The 17,891-nt window shown below is 40.0% G+C and overlaps 1 protein-coding gene and 1 non-coding gene across 7 annotated transcripts in view; one reads left to right on the plus strand and one right to left on the minus strand.

The window, feature by feature from the left end:
- Positions 1-17,891, plus strand: part of IFT88 (intraflagellar transport 88) — a 154,045-nt gene that overhangs the window by 41,987 nt on the left and 94,167 nt on the right. For 4 of the 6 annotated variants that reach the window (XM_066258992.1, XM_066258993.1, XM_066258994.1 and 1 more), the window contains 6 exons: positions 6,683-6,739; positions 7,846-7,899; positions 8,485-8,548; positions 9,248-9,317; positions 15,072-15,162; positions 16,301-16,405. In XM_066258992.1, coding sequence (XP_066115089.1) covers positions 6,683-6,739; positions 7,846-7,899; positions 8,485-8,548; positions 9,248-9,317; positions 15,072-15,162; positions 16,301-16,405 — 441 coding nt within the window. The remainder of the gene's footprint in view (positions 1-6,682; positions 6,740-7,845; positions 7,900-8,484; positions 8,549-9,247; positions 9,318-15,071; positions 15,163-16,300; positions 16,406-17,891) is intronic. The other 2 variants (XM_066258995.1, XM_066258997.1) reach the window with 1 other exon arrangement.
- On the minus strand, positions 3,580-3,685 carry LOC136327920 (U6 spliceosomal RNA). Its single transcript, XR_010729975.1, has one exon. It is a non-coding gene; the product is annotated as a U6 spliceosomal RNA (small nuclear RNA).

Raw genomic sequence — 17,891 nt, forward strand, 5'->3', positions numbered from 1 at the left:
CTGGCTGCCTGCTGCAGCCCCCTCCTCAGGCACCAGCACTACTGGTGTGCGTGCTTACGGGCTGCAGCCTGGGCTGCCCACAGGCATGGGGGAATTCTGACCTTACCGAGCTCTGCCCCTTACCACTGCTGTGTGAGCTGTCTTTGCTGGGCTCTGCTCCCTGCTGCCATGTGGGCCAGGTACCTTGGCTACCGTCACAGCCGAGCCCTTCCACTCTTCGGAGGGTACTCAGCAGTTTGAGGGGGTGGTATAGGCCAGACTTCAGCCCTCAAAACCTGTGTCCCTGATTCACCCCCTGCTTCTAAGTGTCTCTTTGCACTGACTGGAGCAGGAGAGCCTCTGGTGGTTGGGGTAATTGCTTCACTTTCCTGGCTTGATTCCCCAGGAAAAATAGTCACTTTAGGTTTGGGGAGTGACCCAGTACAGGGGTCAGGGTGGCTGTCCCCCTCAGTCTCTCCCTGTGCCCCTTGTAACTCCAGTCCTCTCAGTGCTTCCCGCTTCCGGAGCCCCAGGTTAAGTGGCTGTGAACGAGGTTTTCTGCATGGTCCCTTTAAGATGAAGCCTGAGTCTGAGAGTTCTGTCTCTCTCCCGCAAATAGTAACCCGGCTCTTATTTCAGCTAAATACTGTTCATACGCCTCCTCTAGTCTCTGGGGCTCCAGGCTAGGGTTTTGGTCCTGGGGCTGAGAACCCACAACTCTCCAGGCAACCCACCCTGCCATGAGAAATCTTCCAGGCTGCCTCTAGCTCCTGGGAGCAGGGCAGCCCTTTCCGCATCTCCACCCTTCCTACCAGTTCATTGTGATTTCTTCGGTGATGCTTAGTTATAGATTCCTCTTAGTTTAGTCTAAAGTTGGTTTTTCAAGATGATTGTTCCTAAGTTAACTTGTAATCCACTTTGGTTTTGGGAGGTTGGAGTTGTAATGTCCACCTACACCATCCCCATTTTCTGTTTTCTAGGAATTCTGTATATATTCTGGATATAAACTCCTTATCAGATACATGATTTGCATACATACAGCTCACAAAAATTAGGGGATATTCTACCACTTCATTTTGAAAGATAGCCTATTTTTTGTGAGCAGTATATATTATGCCATTCTGTAGGTTGTCTTTTCAATGTGTTGTGTTCTTTGATGCACAAAATTTTTGGTTTTATGTAATTCTATTTGTCTACTTTGCTTTTGTTGCTTGTGCTTTTGGTATCAGATTCAATAAATTCTTGCTAAGTCCAATGTCATTAAACTTTTTTTTAATGTTTTCTTCTAGAAGTCTTAGTTTTAGGTCTTATGTTTAGACCTTTTATCTACTTAGTGTTAACTTTTCTCTGTGGTGTAAGATAAGAATCTAACTTGATTCTTTCACATGTAGATAATCCAGTTTTTCTACCGTCACTTGTTGGAAAGACTGACCTATCCTCATTATGTGGTCTTGGCACACTTGTTGAAGATCATTTGACCATATACACAAGAATTTTTTCTGGGCTCTTTATTCTGATTCATCGGTCTGTTTTCCTGTTTTTATGCCACTGCCACACTATTTTTGTTACTGTAGCTTTGTAATCTCTTTTGAAATAAGGAAGTATGAATTCCCCAACTTTGCTTTTCTTTTTTAAAATTATTTTTGGCTATTCAGGGTCCCTTGAGATTCTAATTTAATTTTAGGATGAAGTTTTCTACTTTTTTCAAGAACTGGCATTGGGATTTTGGTAGGGATTGGACTGAATCTATATATTCCTTTTGGTAGTATAGACATCTTAACAATATTAAGTTTTCTGGTTCATGAACATGGGATGTCTTTTCATTTGTTTGTGTTTTCTTTCATTTCTTTCAGCAGTGTTTCATAGTTGTATTTTAGATCAAAGAATTTTTTATGCGTTTAAGAATATAAATATTATTTATGTAAGCCTTGGTTTAGGTTTACCTAAATCATTCATTGTTTAAAAAATATTTGCCTTTCTAATTTTTAAAATTACATGAATATTGATCTTTGAAAACTTTGCCCCTTAATTTACAAATTACTCCTCCCTCGGATTAATGAACCTTTATTAATAGAATTCTACCAGTACATAAATTGCTAAATTTATTTTTTTCAGTATTAAAATTTTTGTGTGTCATGCAAAGCATAGACATCTGACTTGTACAGTACATGGAATATGCCAAGCTTCTTTTATAGTTGAAAACAAACAAGGGCCCTGGAGGGTAGCTCAGTGGATAGAGCGTCAGCCCAGCATATTGACGTCCTGGGTTCAATCTCCAGTCAGGGCACACAGGAGAAATGACCATCTGCTTCTTTTGCCCTTCCTCTCCCCTTTTTCTTCCACTTCCCCTCCCATAGCCAGTGGCTTGATTGGTTCTAGCATAGCCCCAGGCACTGAGGATAGTTCTTTTGGAGCACAACAGCCTCAGGCACTAAAAATATCTCAGTACTTGAGCATCAAGACCTAGATGGGGTTGTCAGGTAGATCCCCATTAAGGCATATATGGGAGTCTGCCTCACTACCTCCCCTCCTCTCACTTTAAAAAAAAAGAAGAAAACAAACAATGTTGGTACTACATGAAATAGTGAAGTATAGAAAGTTCTGTAAGAAAGAGTGTAAGTTGTTATGGGTACATAAAGAAAGGTGGTTTGTCACTGGGACAATCAGAAAAGATTGGTTAGGAAAAATTTACTATTGAATATTAAAGGGTATGTACAGTTAAACTGACCTTGAGATATGGGAGGAAATTTATGACAGGTGAGGGTGTAAGGTGAATAAAGGAAAAGATGGATAGGACCCACTCTGTCTGAAGAGATAGGATGACGCTTAAAAAAAATTAGTTATTTGTAAGTAGTTAAAAGAAGTAGTAATTCCGTCCAAAAAAGAAATCTCTTTCTTGCAGTTTGTTCTCATAGAAAAAAGTCCTGAGACCCAATCTTTTTGAGTTTTTTTTGAGATTGGTTATCTGTCAGGTCAAGTTTTTTTAATGTTTAAGGGTCTTATATTTTTACTGATTTGGGAGAGGGGGCTATTAACTGCTCTGTGGTCAATTTTTACATTATGATTGTGGATATATTTCTCCTTTTAGTTTTTTGCTTTATATATTTGAGGCAAAAAATATTTATAAATGTTATATTTGTAGTAAATTGAACCTTTTATTGTTATGAAATATCTATCTCTAGTAATGCTGCTTGTCTACTTTTTCAGATATTGGTATGTTGATACAGCTATACCAGCTCTCTTTTGTCCAGTGTTTACATGATGTCTTTCCCAGTCTTTAAAATCCAACTTCTTCATGTTCATATATTTAAGATATGTTTCTTATTAACAGCAAGTAATTAAGTTTTGCTTTTTAAATAGTCTGATAATCATTATTTTAGTGAAGTATTTAGTCTATTTACATTACTGGCTTGGCTAAAATTTATTTTCTTACTTTTTGTTTCTTCAATTTTCTGCCTCTTTTATTTCATTTTTTTCTTGCCTTCTTTTGTTTGTTTTTTTTATTATTCTATGACCCCCAGTGTTATCTCGTGAGTTTTTACATCTTTATCCATTCTTTTAGTGTTTTCCTAAAGATTATAAGACTCATCTTTAACTTATTATTTTTTGTAATGTTTCACAAATTTGTGTATCATCCTTGTGCAGGGGCCATGCTAATCTTCTCTTATCATTCCAATTTTAGTACATGTGCTGCCAAAATGAGCACATCTTTAACTTATTAAAGTCTAGTATAAATTAATATCTTACTACTTCCTGGAAAATGCTAGAATTTTGCATTATTTTCAGCTATTTTTCAGTTCTAGAATTTTCATTCTTTTGTTATACTTCCTTCCCATTCTCTGTTGAAATGATCAATCTTGTCTTTTAGTTCATTGAACATATTAAGCATAGTTATGTTACAGTGTAATTAGATATTTTCACTGTATATATCACCTCCGGGTTTCCTCTCAGTCTTTTGTTTTCTTCACTTTTGGTTAGGGAGTCTTGCCTCCTATATGCCTGGTTGTTTTTAATTGAATGCCAGACATTGTGAATGAAAAATTTTAGAGATAATTTAAAGCTATATGTCTGTGTTGTCCAGTATAATAGCCGCTAGCCACTAGCCACATGTGGCTGTTTACATTTAAATTATTTAAAATTAAATAAAATTTTAAAATTCAGATCCTTGTTACACCCACCAGGTTTCAAATGCTCAGCAGTCATGTGTGGCTAGTGGCAATTTCATAAGATAGGGCAGAGAGGGAATGTTTCTATCACTGCAGAAAAAGTTTTATTGGCTAACACAGCCCTGGGTGATCTTATTCTTTGCTAGAGAGGAGAATTTACTCGTGCTTATGTCACTAGGGCACTAGGAATCCTGGATCACCTTTTTGTGCGTGTGTGATTTTTTTTTTTTGCATTTTTCTGAAGCTGGAAACAGGGAGAGACAGTCAGACAGACTCCCGCATGCGCCGGACCAGGATCCACCCGGCACGCCCACCGTGGGGCGACACTCTGCCCACCAGGGGGCAATGCTCTGCCCATCCTGGGCGTCGCCATGTTGCGACCAGAGCCACTCTAGCGCCTGAGGCAGAGGTCACAGAGCCATCCCCAGCGCCTGGACCATCTTTGCTCCAATGGAGCCTTGGCTGCAGGAGGGGAAGAGAGAGACAGAGAGGAAGGCATGGCGGAGGGGTGGAGAAGCAAATGGGCGCTTCTCCTGTGTGCCCTGGCCGGGAATCGAACCCGAGTCCTCCGCATGCTAGGCCGACGCTCTACCGCTGAGCCAACCGGCCAGGGCCGTGTGTGATTTTTTTAAAAATTGAATTTGTTGGGGTAGGCTCAGCTGTGTAGAGCATCTTCCCAGTGTGTGGAAGTCCAGGGTTCGATTCCTGGTCGGGGCACAGAGAAGCAACCATCTGCTTCTCCACCATCCCTCTCCTGCAGCCATGGCTCAATTCGAACAAGTTGGCCCCAGGTGCTGAGGCTGGCTACATGGCCTCACCTCAGGACCTGAATATAGCTCAGTTGCTGAGCAATGGAGCAGTGGCCCCAGATGAACAGAGCATCGCCCTGTAGGGGGCTTGTTGGGTGGATCTGGTTGGGGTGCATGTGGGAGTCTGTCTCTCTGCCTACCTGCCTCCCTGCCTCTCACTAAATTGAAAAGAAAAAGAATGTATTGGGGTGACATTGGTTCATAAAATCATATAGGTTTTGGGTGTACAATTCTATAATATATTATTTGTATATTGTATTGTGTATTCACCACCCCAAAACAAGTCTCCTTCCGTCACTATTTACCTTTTGGCTAAGATCAAGTATAGAATCCTGGATCATTTTAATCCAGTAGAGTTTGAGATGATCCTGAATTGGACTTCAGTCCTTATGAGGCCTGGTATACCTCCAACCTACTTTTCAGTCTTAGCTTTTTGAAGTCACAGTCTACAGCTGGGAGGCTTACAAGGAAGGGCAACTACTTTGGCAGGCCCCAATGCCACTGTTTATCTCCTCAGACCTGTGAGTCTACAAAAATCTACATACAGCTTCTCAGCCATTCCTTTGGAACTAGCAGATGCCTGTAGAACAGCAGACCCTATTGTAGGCTTGCCTCACCTGCCTTCCCCTTCCCTTATCTGGAGACCTTGTAATTCTTCACTGTCTTTTTTTTTTTTTTTCCTGTATTTTTCTGAAGTGAGAAGTGGAGAGGCAGAGAGACAGACTCCCACATGCGCCCTACTGGGATCCACCCAGCAAGCCCACTAGGGGGCGATGCTCTGCCCATCTGGGGTGTTGCTCCATTGCAACCAGAGCCTTTCTAGCACCAGAGGCAGAGGCCATGGAGCCATTCTCAGAGCCCGGGCCAACTTTGCTCCAGTGGAACCTTGGCTGCTGGAGGGGAAGAGATAGATAGAGAGAAAGTAGAAGGGGAGAGGTGGAGAAGCAGATGGGGCACTTCTCCTATGTGCCCTGGTGGGGACTTGAACCTGGGACTTCTACATGCCAGGCCGATGGTATACCACTGAGCCAATCAGCCAGGGCCTCTTCACTGTCTTAATGGCTCTCTAATATATTCAAACTAATATTTTACAAAATATTTTTGTCCCCAGCTTTTTAATTCTTAATAGCAATATTATTTAAAACAGTAGTCTATCATAGCCAAAAGTAGGACTTCTCTATTGATGTTTTAATCAAATATTTCAAACAAATATTCTTAACAACTGACATGTTTAGGTCACTTGTGCCTACATGGTCCTCTTTTATTTCAACTACAGTTTTGTGAGCAGCATACCTCACATCCTTATTTCAAAGGTGAGAAACTTTAGATTCAAAGAGTTTAAATAAAGTCAGCTAGTAGAGGGAGAGCTGAGATTTGAACCCAGATTCTCTGACTTCAAAACCTATCAATTTTTAACCCTAATGGCTGTCACTGATAGGTATGCATGATGAATAATGGAAGCAACCATGAAAACTGACCTCTCCTATTGGCACCTCAGGTCATTCTAGAGTTCCCTTCTCCTGTAAAGTGAGTTCTAGAATGAGTCTCCTTCTCAATACCTAAAATTACTGAGCTCCTGATTGTGTAGGATAATTTGAAAGGAAATTATTCTAAATAGTATATAAACATTTCTCTACTGATGAGCCTATATTTCCCACTTCTTTTTCAGTTTTCTATTATATAGCTTAACCTGAATTCTATTAACTATGGTTTTTTTTCCTCCCCAAGATAACTGCTAAAATACCAAGCACAGCAGTTACTAGACCTGTAGCTACTGGATATGGGGTAGGTTTCCTTAGGATGAAAATATTAAGATGCTTTTACTTATATCTAAGTTCACTTTAGGCAGTTCTAAGTAATTTTGGCTATCTTTCAGTCTATGACCTGGAGATATTTTCTATTTTGAATAGTTATAAATATTATAAAAGTCTCATTTGATTAATAGCTTTGACTAGTGTAGTCATTTTGATTGCAAGTATATCAGAAAATATTTTACTACTTTTTTCTATTTGTAAACCTTGTGTTTATTGATTGGCTGCCTTTCATTTTTTAATATAATCAGTTTCATTTGTATTTCATTCATACATTTTATGTCAAGTCAGATATGTGAATGTAGTGATGTTTGTAATATTAAGAAACTCGCTGATTAATACATTAAAAGTAAACTTTAAGACAAATTTCAAAAGCATATATTTGGGCCTTTTATTTGAGATCTTTGGAGGAAAGATGCTATATAAAAATCCATAAAGGTAAATCTTTTCAATGTTGCCCAATGTTGATGTTGTAGCTTACAAGACATAATAGAGGAATGGAGACACAAAAGAAATGAGGAAGGGTAGCATTTCCCTGTCCTTATGGTAATATCTCTTAGAGGGCATTAGAGGTCCAGGCAGGCCTTCATGCTGTCCCTTCATATGAGTGAAGAAAGTAGACTTATGCATAATATAGCAGTGTGTCATATGAAACATGCTTTTATTAATCAGCCGACACATGTATTATTCATAAATTTTATTTTTGGTAATGTTTTAGAACAGGAGATAGCAACTGTTTTTTTGTGAAGGGCCAGGTGGTTTAGGCTTTCCAGGTCAGGCGATCTCTTTTGCAGGTGCCCAGTGTGTGTTCCTCGTGCACGAGCAGCCACAGACGGGCGTGACTCTGTTCCAAGGAAACTTGATTTACAAAGGCTAAGAGTTGTAGTTTGCTGCTGCCTACTTTAGAGTTTTACTGTTTGATCCTATGTCCTCAGATGATACATGGAAAAAATTATGTTTAGATTCATTTAGCAATGGAATGAAGAAAAAAGTTATGAATGAAACTTGTATAACTTTGTTTATAAAATTAAGTGTAGCTTTTCTTTGGAATTATTTTAACTTAAGTTTTCTATTTACTAGTCCAAGACATCCCTGGCATCATCAATGGGAAGACCAGTGACAGGGGCTATTCAGGTATCTCTGCATGGGACCTCTCTTGTGACTTAAAATATTATCAAAGTTTTCTTTTCTTTATTATGTTATTTTAAAATGTTAAAGATGTCACTGATATAATGACCTTGATTCTTTAAAGTGTGGACTAGAGGTTGGACTTAAAGTCTTTGGTGGAAAAATCTCAGGTCTTATTGAGGTCTCAGATGAGACCACACTAGGCAGTGGGTGTACACAGAGGGTTTGCTTGTATGGTGCACTATGGGGCCCATTTTTGTTGTGCTGTCACTTACAGCCATGTCTGTACTTTCTCTCGGGTATAGAGGATACCAACCAAAAGAAGGGGAGTAGCCAGATAATAGGCTCTATAAGGTGCTATGTAAAAACTTATGAGTTTTTTCTTCTTTTCAAACAGAATAAGCCCAGTTAGATCAAGGAGTTCTAAATATATAGGGGAAAGCAAAAGTAGAAACAGGATTGACATAAAGGAGCAGAAGCACAGAATACGCAGATAGTGATTAAAAACCAGTATTAAAAATTGGGATAATATTAAGGTATGTGTCATTTGCAGAATTGTAAATACTTTTAAATGATTCCTGTTCTTTTAAGGATGGAGTTACTAGACCTATGACAGCAGTGAAAGCAGCTGGCTTCACCAGAGCAGCTTTGAGAGGTTTGTTATATTGTCTCTACTTTTCTTTTTAGATCTTTTAATATTTCTTACTGTTTTTGTATGTATAAATGTTATTACCATAGTTTTTAACATGCCATTGATTATAAGGTGCACCATCATATTAGGTACCGTAAGAAAGGAAAGGGTTATTGAGAATACTGTACAATTGGGTTGGTAGTTGCACCAGCAGGTAATTTGTGAAATTGTACTGAATTGGACATTAAAAATTTGTGTTGTATTTAATATAAGAGCTGAATTTAAAAAAATTAAAGGTAAAAGTAGTATTTAAATATATGCTAACTTAAATAATAATTTAAAAATAAAATTATGATAAAATTGATGTTTATTATACCAATAAGGATAATTTAAAAGTCAGTACCAAGTTATTACTCACATGATTGGTAATTTAGAGTTCATAATAGGAATAAATTACTGTGAAGGTGGAGTAAATACTGAGGGAGCATCTCATTTCTGTTTTTATATGTTGACACACACATTTTATTTATATAGTTTTATGTACATTAAAAAGTCTCACCAATGTCTCAATATACAAAAGGTTTATATAGACATAATAAATGTCCTGCCTATTTAATAAATAAATAATTCAAACCATTTACTAAATAATTTGTGTCGGGTTATGTATTTGATTCAATTATGCTGGGCCACAGATTAAATATAAACTCTAAAATTGTGTCTCAGGCTCTGCATTTGAACCCCTTAGTCAGGCAAGAGGCCCTGTTCCTCCTTTGGAAGCCAGAAATGAAGATAGGTACGTAAGTCCTTATGCTGTTGTTTTATTGTTCTTCTATATTTTTTTCCAAATACATAATTCTTAAATATTTTAAAATTTTGTTTCAGCAGAATAGTAATTACAACATCATCCCTCGTTCTTGAAATTAGCAAAAGAATCAAGCCTAAGAAATATAGTAATGTATGTCCTGTGTAGTTTTATTATAATGTTATTTGACTTGAAGATATATCTATTTTTTTTTTTTTTTTTGCATTTTTTGGAAGCTGGAAACGGGGAGGCAGTCAGACAGACTCCCACATGCACCTGACCGGGATCCACCCGGCATGCCCACCAGGGGGCGATGCTCGAGCCTCGGCTGCGGGAGAGGAGGAGAGAGACAGAGAGGAAGGAAAGAGGGAGGGGTGGAGAAGCAGATGGGCGCTTCTCCTGTGTGCCCTGGCCGGGAATCGAACCTGGGACTCCTGCACGCCAGGCTGATGCTCTACCACTGAGCCAACCAGCCAGGGCGATATATCTAATTTTTGTGGAGCCCAATATTGATTCTCTTGAAGGCCAAATGAGGTTGTAAATGTAACAAGATATGTTAATTTTAAAAGGATATTTCAAGAGCCTGACCAGGCGGTGGCACAGTGGATAGAGCATTGGACTGGGATGCGGAGGACCCATGTTCAAGACCCAGTGGATAGAGCATTGGACTGGGATGCGGCGGACCCAGGTTCGAGACCCTGAGGTCACCAGCTTGAGTGTGGGCTCAATCTGGTTTGAGCAAAGCTCACCAGCTTGCACCCAAGTTTGCTGGCTTGAGCAAGGAGTTCCTAGGTCTGCTGTAGCCCCATGGTTAAGGCACATATGAGAAAGCAATCAATGAACAACTAAGGTGTTGCAATGAAAAAACTAATGATTGATGCTTCTCATCTCTCTCCATTCCTGTCTATCTATCCCTCTCTCTGACTCTCTCTCTGTCTCTCTGGAAAAAAAAAATATTTCAAGAAAAGAATTATAGAACATAAAAGAAGTTGGTTTGTCATATAAATATTAAGAAATTTAATTTTTATTGAGTTAATTTAGTTAACTAGTGGTTAGAAAGTAGCCAAAAAGCTATGGTATAAATTCAACTGTATATACTTACTGGTATTTAGGTACTATTGATGTGTACATTTTACAGAGTTTCAGAAAGCAAACACTTACTGAGTGTGCCAGGCACTGTGTAGGTGCTGTATGTAAATGAAGACTGAGCTGTTATTGTCATTAGTTCATATCGAATAGAAAGCACAGAGGTCTTGACTTGGTAGCACTAACAAATGGCAAGACTGGAATTTGAATCCAGGCTATTTCCAGAACTCATGCTATTAACCATGACACTATTTATAGTAGATATTATTAAATTGTAATTCTTAAATCCAGTATTTGGGCTATTGTATAAATTACATAATTTTTCTTTTCAACTAACAAGGAACCTCTATAGAAAACTAGTTTACTTTGTATCCTAGTTAATGACAGCATGTCTTCTAATAAAAGTATAGTATTTTATTTAAATATTATGTCATTAGTTTCAGCTGCTAACAACAGAGGGCACTTAGAAACACACACACACAGCCCTGGCCAGGTAACTCAGCTGGTTAGAGCATCATCCTGATACACCACGGTTGCATGTTCAATCCCCAGTCGGGGCATATACAAGAAAGTACCAATGAATACATGAATAAGTGGAACAACAATCTGTCATCTATCTATCTATCTATCTATCTATCTATCTATATCTCCCTCTGTCTCTGAAATCAATCAAAAATTTTTCTTAAAAAAAGAAACACAATTAAGAACATTTATAATTTTGTTTTGTTTTGTTTGTTTGTTTGTTTTGTATTTTTCCAAAGTTAGAAGCGGGGAGGCAGTCAGACAGACCCCTGTGTGTGCCTGACCAGGATTCTCCCGACATGCCCACCAGGGGGCGATGCTCTGCCCATCTGGGGTGTTGCTTCCTTGTGGTGGGAGCCACTCTAGCACCTGAGGCAGAGGCCATGGAGTCGTCCTCAGCCCCCGGGCCAACTTTGTTCCAGTGGAGCCTTGGCTGCAGGAGGGAAAGAGAGAGATAGAGAGGAAAGAGAGGGGGAAGGGTGGAGAAGCAGACGGGCACTTCTCCTGTGTGGCCTGGCTGGGAATCGAACCTGGGAGTTCCACATGCCGGGCCGACGCTCTACCACTGAGCCAGCCCGCGAGGACGAACATTTATTATGTTATTAACAGGACATCTGGAGGAAGGGCAGTTCTATCAATGGCACTTTAACTCCTCAGTAGCATCAGCCCTTGTTCAGCTTCTCTGATTCCCTTGCCTTTTCTCAATAGCCTTCCCATCCTTGTGATGCCAAGAGTGCCATGAGAATTCAGAATTGTCAGTAAGAGAATTGATAAGCTGAGCTGAAGTCAGAAGGTTCCAGTCTTAAGTCCCTTTGAAAAGCAAAGACAATTTTCCCAGGATTCTCCACCCCAAGAATACATGTTTTGTCTTCTCATTGGCAGAAAAGTGTCACCTATGGCTGAACCAAACATTTCACAACAAAATGAGACTTGACGAGTGCAGATTCTATGTGCAAGGAAGGATGGGTGGCAGGCTCTTCTGTGGGTTAGGTGTCCAGCAGAGTCCAATTTTTTGGCATTCGATAGGGATAGGATAGTTACTTTGAGAGTCTTCATAGAATTTTGCTTTTAATTTTACATTGATACTTTAGGCTTAATAATAACAAACTGTTGGCAACATTTATTAGAGTATTTCAGACAACCAGAAAATAGAATTCTATACTTTGTTGTAACCTTTATGAAAACATTGTTTTATTATGTTCATTGTTCAGTTAGAATTTTGAAGATCTTTGTAAACTTATAAAATTTATATCCCACCTGATGGAATTTGTAGGCATGTTCCACTGAAGAAACTGATTCTATAGATAAGGCTATGCTGTTAAATTTATTCCTGTATTATTTTTAAAAAGCCCATTTCTGGCCTGACCTGTGGTGGCAGAGTGGGATAAAGCTTCGACCTGGAACACTGAGGTCGCTGGTTCAAAACCTTGGGCTTGCATGGTCAAGGCACATATGGGAGTTGATGCTTCCTGCTCCTCCCCCCTTCTCTCTCTATTTCTCTCTCTCTCACTCCTCTCTCTCTAAAAATCAATAAATAAAATACTTTAAAAAAAAAAAAAAAAAAAAGCCCATTTCTGGAGGATTAAGAGAAATACAATGCATTCCGATATACTCATAGTAAAATTTTATCTAGGCACTGATGTGTGTTCAGAGTGTTATGATATTTTGCTGGAAGAAAGTGGCAGCAAATGCCCTGGCTGTTTGGATCAGTGAATAGTGTCTGCCTAGCATGCAGACGTCCTGGGTTCTATCCCTGGTCAGGGCACACATGAAAAGTGACCATCTGCTTCTCTCCTCCTCCCTGTCCCCCTTCTCTCTGTCTTCCCCTCTTGCAGCCAGTGGTTTGACTGGTTTGAGCATCAGCCCCGGGTGCTTTGGATGGATTGATTGAGTCAAACCTCGGCCCCTGACGGGGGTTGCTGGGTGGATCCTGGTCAGGGAACATACGGAAGTCTGTCTCTCTTTCTCCCTTCCTCTCAATTAAAAAAAAAGGAAGGGAGGGAGGGAGGGAAGGAAGAAAAGAAAGAGGCAGCAAAAAGAAATTGTCACTTTTTTTTTAAGCAAGAAAGACAGAAACAGACAGGAAGAGAGAGAGATGAGAAGCATCAGTTCTTCGTTGCAGTACCTTAATTGTTCATTGATTGTTTTCTCATATGTGCCTTGACCAGGGGGCTCCAGCAGAGTGAGTGACCCTTTGCTCAAGCCAGCGACCTTGGGCTTCAAGTCAGTGAGTGACCTTTGGGCTCAAACCAGCTACCATGAGGTCATGCCTATGATCCCACGCTCAAGCCAGCGATCCCCTGCTCAAGTTGGTGAGCCTGCTCTCTAGCCGGCACCCTCAGGAGTTTTGAACCTGGGTCCTCTGCGTCCCAGTCTGACGCTCTATCCACCGCGCCACTGCCTGGTCAGGCTGTCACTTTTTTTTTGTATTTTTCTGAAGCTGGAAACGGGGAGAGACAGTCAGACAGACTCCCGCATGCGCCCGACCGAGATCCACCCGGCATGCCCACCAGGGGGCGATGCTCTGCCCCTCCGGGGGCGTCGCTCTGCCGCGACCAGAGCCACTCCAGCGCCTGGGGCAGAGGCCAAGGAGCCATCCCCAGCTCCCGGGCCATCCTTGCTCCAATGGAGCCTCGCTGCGGAAGGGGAAGAGAGAGACAGAGAGGAAGGAGAGGGGGAGGGATGGAGAAGCAGATGGGCGGTCCTCCTGTGTGCCCCGGCCGGAAATCAAACCCGGGACCCCTGCACGCCAGGCCGACGCTCTACCACTGAGCCGACCAGCCAGGGCCTAATGTCACTTTTGAAGGGTGACTGATTTGACGTACTCTGTCTGCTACTAATGGAGTCAGGGTTTTTAAACTTCTCACCTTGTTAGAAAACTCTTTAGTACCTATCTGGTAGTAAATAATTATTACAGTATATCTTTTATGGGGGGCTTTAGTTTTCCTAACCAATAGATAAAGTCTCCATTTGCCATACATCTGTAAAAAGGACCTGCTTTCCCTTGGGGGTGATAATATAGTAGCCTGGCTCCTAGGCTTCCCTTCCTGGGTTTAAGTCCTGGCACTCTAAATGTCTACCTTTGTGATCTCGGGCATAGCACTTAACTTGCTAAGCCTCAGTTTCCCTATCAGTACAAAGAATAATGATAGTACTTGTATCAAATGTGATAATGAGGATTAAATGCCATGATCAGGGTAAACTCTATAGCTCAGTGTGAAATTACCCTTAGGCTAAATAAATGTTAGCTATTTTTACTGTTACTATGAATAATTATATATAAGTAGTTCCTGGATTATGAACGAGATAGGTTCTGTAGGTTTGTTCTTAAGTTGCATTTGTGTGTAAGTTGTAACAGGTACATTTACCTATTAAATGCAACTTACAATAGATGTTTGTCTTAACGTAGTGTTTATTTTTACTTTTCTGTGCATATAAATACTTAAATGTTTTTCAAATATACCGTTAGACAATCTTGGATGGGGCAGAAGATGATGGACTTGTTGGAGAGGGTGGGATGGTGTTAGAGTCAGGGTTTGATTCTGAAGCTGGACTCAGTTTCGTGAAGTAGGCATCAAGGGAGTTTTGTACAGAGCTTTCTTTCTCTCATCAGAAATGGCCCTGTAGCATCTCAGGCCTTGAATAACTGTAGGGTAAACTCAGGTGAACCTCTCTGTATCAGGATCTTGCTCCTCTAACTTTGCCATTCCTGCTTCAATGAGACAAAAGGATCAGCTAACTCTTTTCAGAAAACTGTTTCGGTTCTGGAGTTTCTAGGTCCCTGTTTTCTTCCCTAAGTGCTGTCATCTGCTGCTCTAGTTTTATAAGGTCTTTAATGATTAGTTCTTTGCCATAGGCATCAAGTTTTCACTGATGTCCAGCTGCAGTTGAGTACCAATAGCCCTTGTGGTGCTCTGTTTGTCAGTACAAGTACTATATAGGTTGGGTATTTGTAACTGGGGACCTACTGTAATGTAATTATTCAAAATATTTGCTCTTTAATGCCCTTTTTACATTTGTCTTATCTATGACCAATTTTTCACTTTTAAAAGCACTTATAATGGAAATGTTAAAAGTAAATTAAATTTTAGTACATATTATTAGTGGTTAATGATTAATTGCTTTCTTCTTTAATAGTCCAGAAGAAAAGATTAGACAATTAGAGAAGAAAGTAAGTGAGTTGGTGGAAGAAAGCTGTGTTGCCAACAGTTGTGGAGACTTAAAACTGGTGAGTTTTTAAACTGACAGGATTCATGTATGTGTCTAATCTTATATAGGCACACATACATATGTTTTACTATTGAACTGGACTTAGAGTTTTCACAGAACCAATTATTTTGAAAACCTGCATTTGTAACTCTATTTCATAAGCTCTGATGTCAAATAGTTGGCCGATTTTATAATTTTTGACATTGGTCATTTCAGTAGGGGAAAAGAAATTTTAATACTTTTGTTGATTAAATTTTGCACCCTGGTAGCCTGTTGCATAAGACTCCGCTGCTGAAAGGCGTGGCTGCCATCACCCACACACAGTACTGAGGCATCTTTCCTCACTTGCGCCTCACTGCTCTAACGTCTTCTTTCTTAAGGAGACTGCAAACTCATGGTTCGCTTGTTGGGAATCGTACTATGCTTTTTTTTAAGTTATTATATATTTTCCCCTAATTTGCTTTTGTTTACATTAATTTGATTGTTATACCATGTAGATATAATTTCTGTGCCTTTAGTTATCAGATTAATGAATATCATTAGGAAGACTTCTTCAGGATGAAAAAGTACTTTTGCTCATAGAACTGATGCTTTTTTTCCCCTAGTTCTAAACAAAAAACAGAGAACTTTTATTGACTTAATCTGTCTGTTGTTAGGCTCGCAGTGGAAATAGAAGGTTCCTGGCATTCTAAGTAGAATGTGAGCGCCAAACTAAGCATCTACCGTAACACTGAATAGCAGTTATTCTGTGACTTGTCTGGATTTTGAGCATCCTAGAAACCAAACAAATCCATCGAAATTCCTATCTCATAAGATGGAATTAAAATATCCAAAGATTTAGGAGTTGAGAGAAAAAAAAATCAAAGGCATAGTCAAACCTAAAAGTGGTGGAAGGCATGGGGATGAGGAGACTGGACTTGGGGCGAAGCTGCTATATTGTTGTCTCAGAGCACCCCATCTTCCTAGAATAAACACTCTGGCATGAGGGTAAGCTCCAGCTTAAACAAATGGACTGGGCTCTTTTGTTGTCAGAGAAGTATGTGGGCACAGTACTGCCAGGCCCGGGCATCCAGGGGTGGACAGCCCAGCCCTGTGCAGGTGTTTCCCAAATGCACAGATGCTTGTAGCAAATGCTCAGAGTGTAAACTTGATTTCAGTCCTTAGAAAAGGCGAAGGATGCAGGAAGAAAGGAGAGAATGCTGGTGAGACAACGCGAGCAAGTGACAACTGCAGAGAACATCAATCTGGATTTAACTTACACAGTAAGTATCAAAAACCTTTCCAGTGAAATTACTTGGGCTAGGATTTGTAGATTTCAGAAGTCCTTTTTCTTTTTTATTTCTTGTTTCCTTTTATTTTTTAAATTTTATTTAACTTTGGATGTCTAGAATTAGATTAATAGTGATCTTTCTTTGAATGAGAGTTCATGAGACACTTTAGTCAGTGCAAAGATTTTTTTTTTTAATTTAATTTGTTGCCTGACCAGGCAGTGGCGCAGTGGATAGAGTGTCAGACTGGGATGCGGAAGACCCAGGTTCGAGACCCCGAGGTCTCCAGCTTGAGCGTGGGCTCATCTGGTTTGAGCAAAAATTCACCAGCTTGGACCCGAGGTCGCTGGCTCCAGCAAGGGGTTACTCGGTTTGCTGAAGGCCTGCGGTCAAGGCACATATGAGAAAGCAATCAATGAACAACTAAGGTGTCACAATGCGCAATGAAAAAACTAATGATTGATGCTTCTCATCTCTCTGTTCCTGTCTGTCTGTCCCTGTCTATCCCTCACTCTGACTCTCTCTCTGTCTCTGTAAAAAAATAAAAATAAAATAAAATAAATAAATTTAATTTGTTGATTAGTTGGGTTTTTTTCTTTTTCTTTTTGATTAGTTGTTTTTAATAACTTAGTAATTGGTCACACACACACCAGCTAATGACTCTGTTTCTTGAAGACTGCTACTATTTATGCTCAGTGTGGTTACTTTAATGAGATTCTAATGTGGACTCTTTGGCCTGTGATTTTCAAGAACTTCAAATGAGGCAAATGACGCAATGTTTTGTGAGGGTAGTAAAAAAAATTAAAATGAAAGCTAATTTCTAGCAAAATTTCTTTAAGTCTGAAAAGTCAGTTTCTTGATGTTGATAGTGCTATTTAAAAGGATGTATCTTCACCTGCCCAGGTGGTGGTGCAGTGGATAGAGCATCAGCCTGGGATGCAGAGGACTCAGGTTTGAAACCCCGAGCTCACCAGCTTGAGCGCAGGGTCACTGGCCTGAGTGTGGGATCATAGACCTGACCCCATGGTCGCTGGCTTGAAGCCCAAGGTCGCTGGCTTTAACAAAGGGTTACTTGCTCTGCTGTAGTCCCCCTCCCCCGTCAAGACACATATGAGAAAACAATCAATGAACAACTAAGGAGCAACAACAAAGAATTGATGCTTCTCATCTCTCTCCCGTCCTCTCTGTCCCAATCTGTCCCTCTCTCTGACCCTCTCTCTATCTCTGTCAAAAAAAAAAAAAGTATCTTCAGTGGGAAAAGTCTTTATATGCCAAACACATGGAAAAAAAGACATTTGAAACTCAATACAAAGGTTTCAGTGTTTACTATTTATTGCTAATATTTTTAATTCCATGATCAATTTATAATGATCAATTTTTTTTACCTCTAGCAAGATAACTTACTATAGGTTAATAACAAATTATAATTTTGCATATAGAGACTTACTATCAAATAAAGCTTTTAGCTGTTTCTACATGA

Source organism: Saccopteryx bilineata, chromosome 2, assembly GCF_036850765.1.
Source record: "Saccopteryx bilineata isolate mSacBil1 chromosome 2, mSacBil1_pri_phased_curated, whole genome shotgun sequence".
Lineage (NCBI taxonomy): Eukaryota > Metazoa > Chordata > Mammalia > Chiroptera > Emballonuridae > Saccopteryx > Saccopteryx bilineata.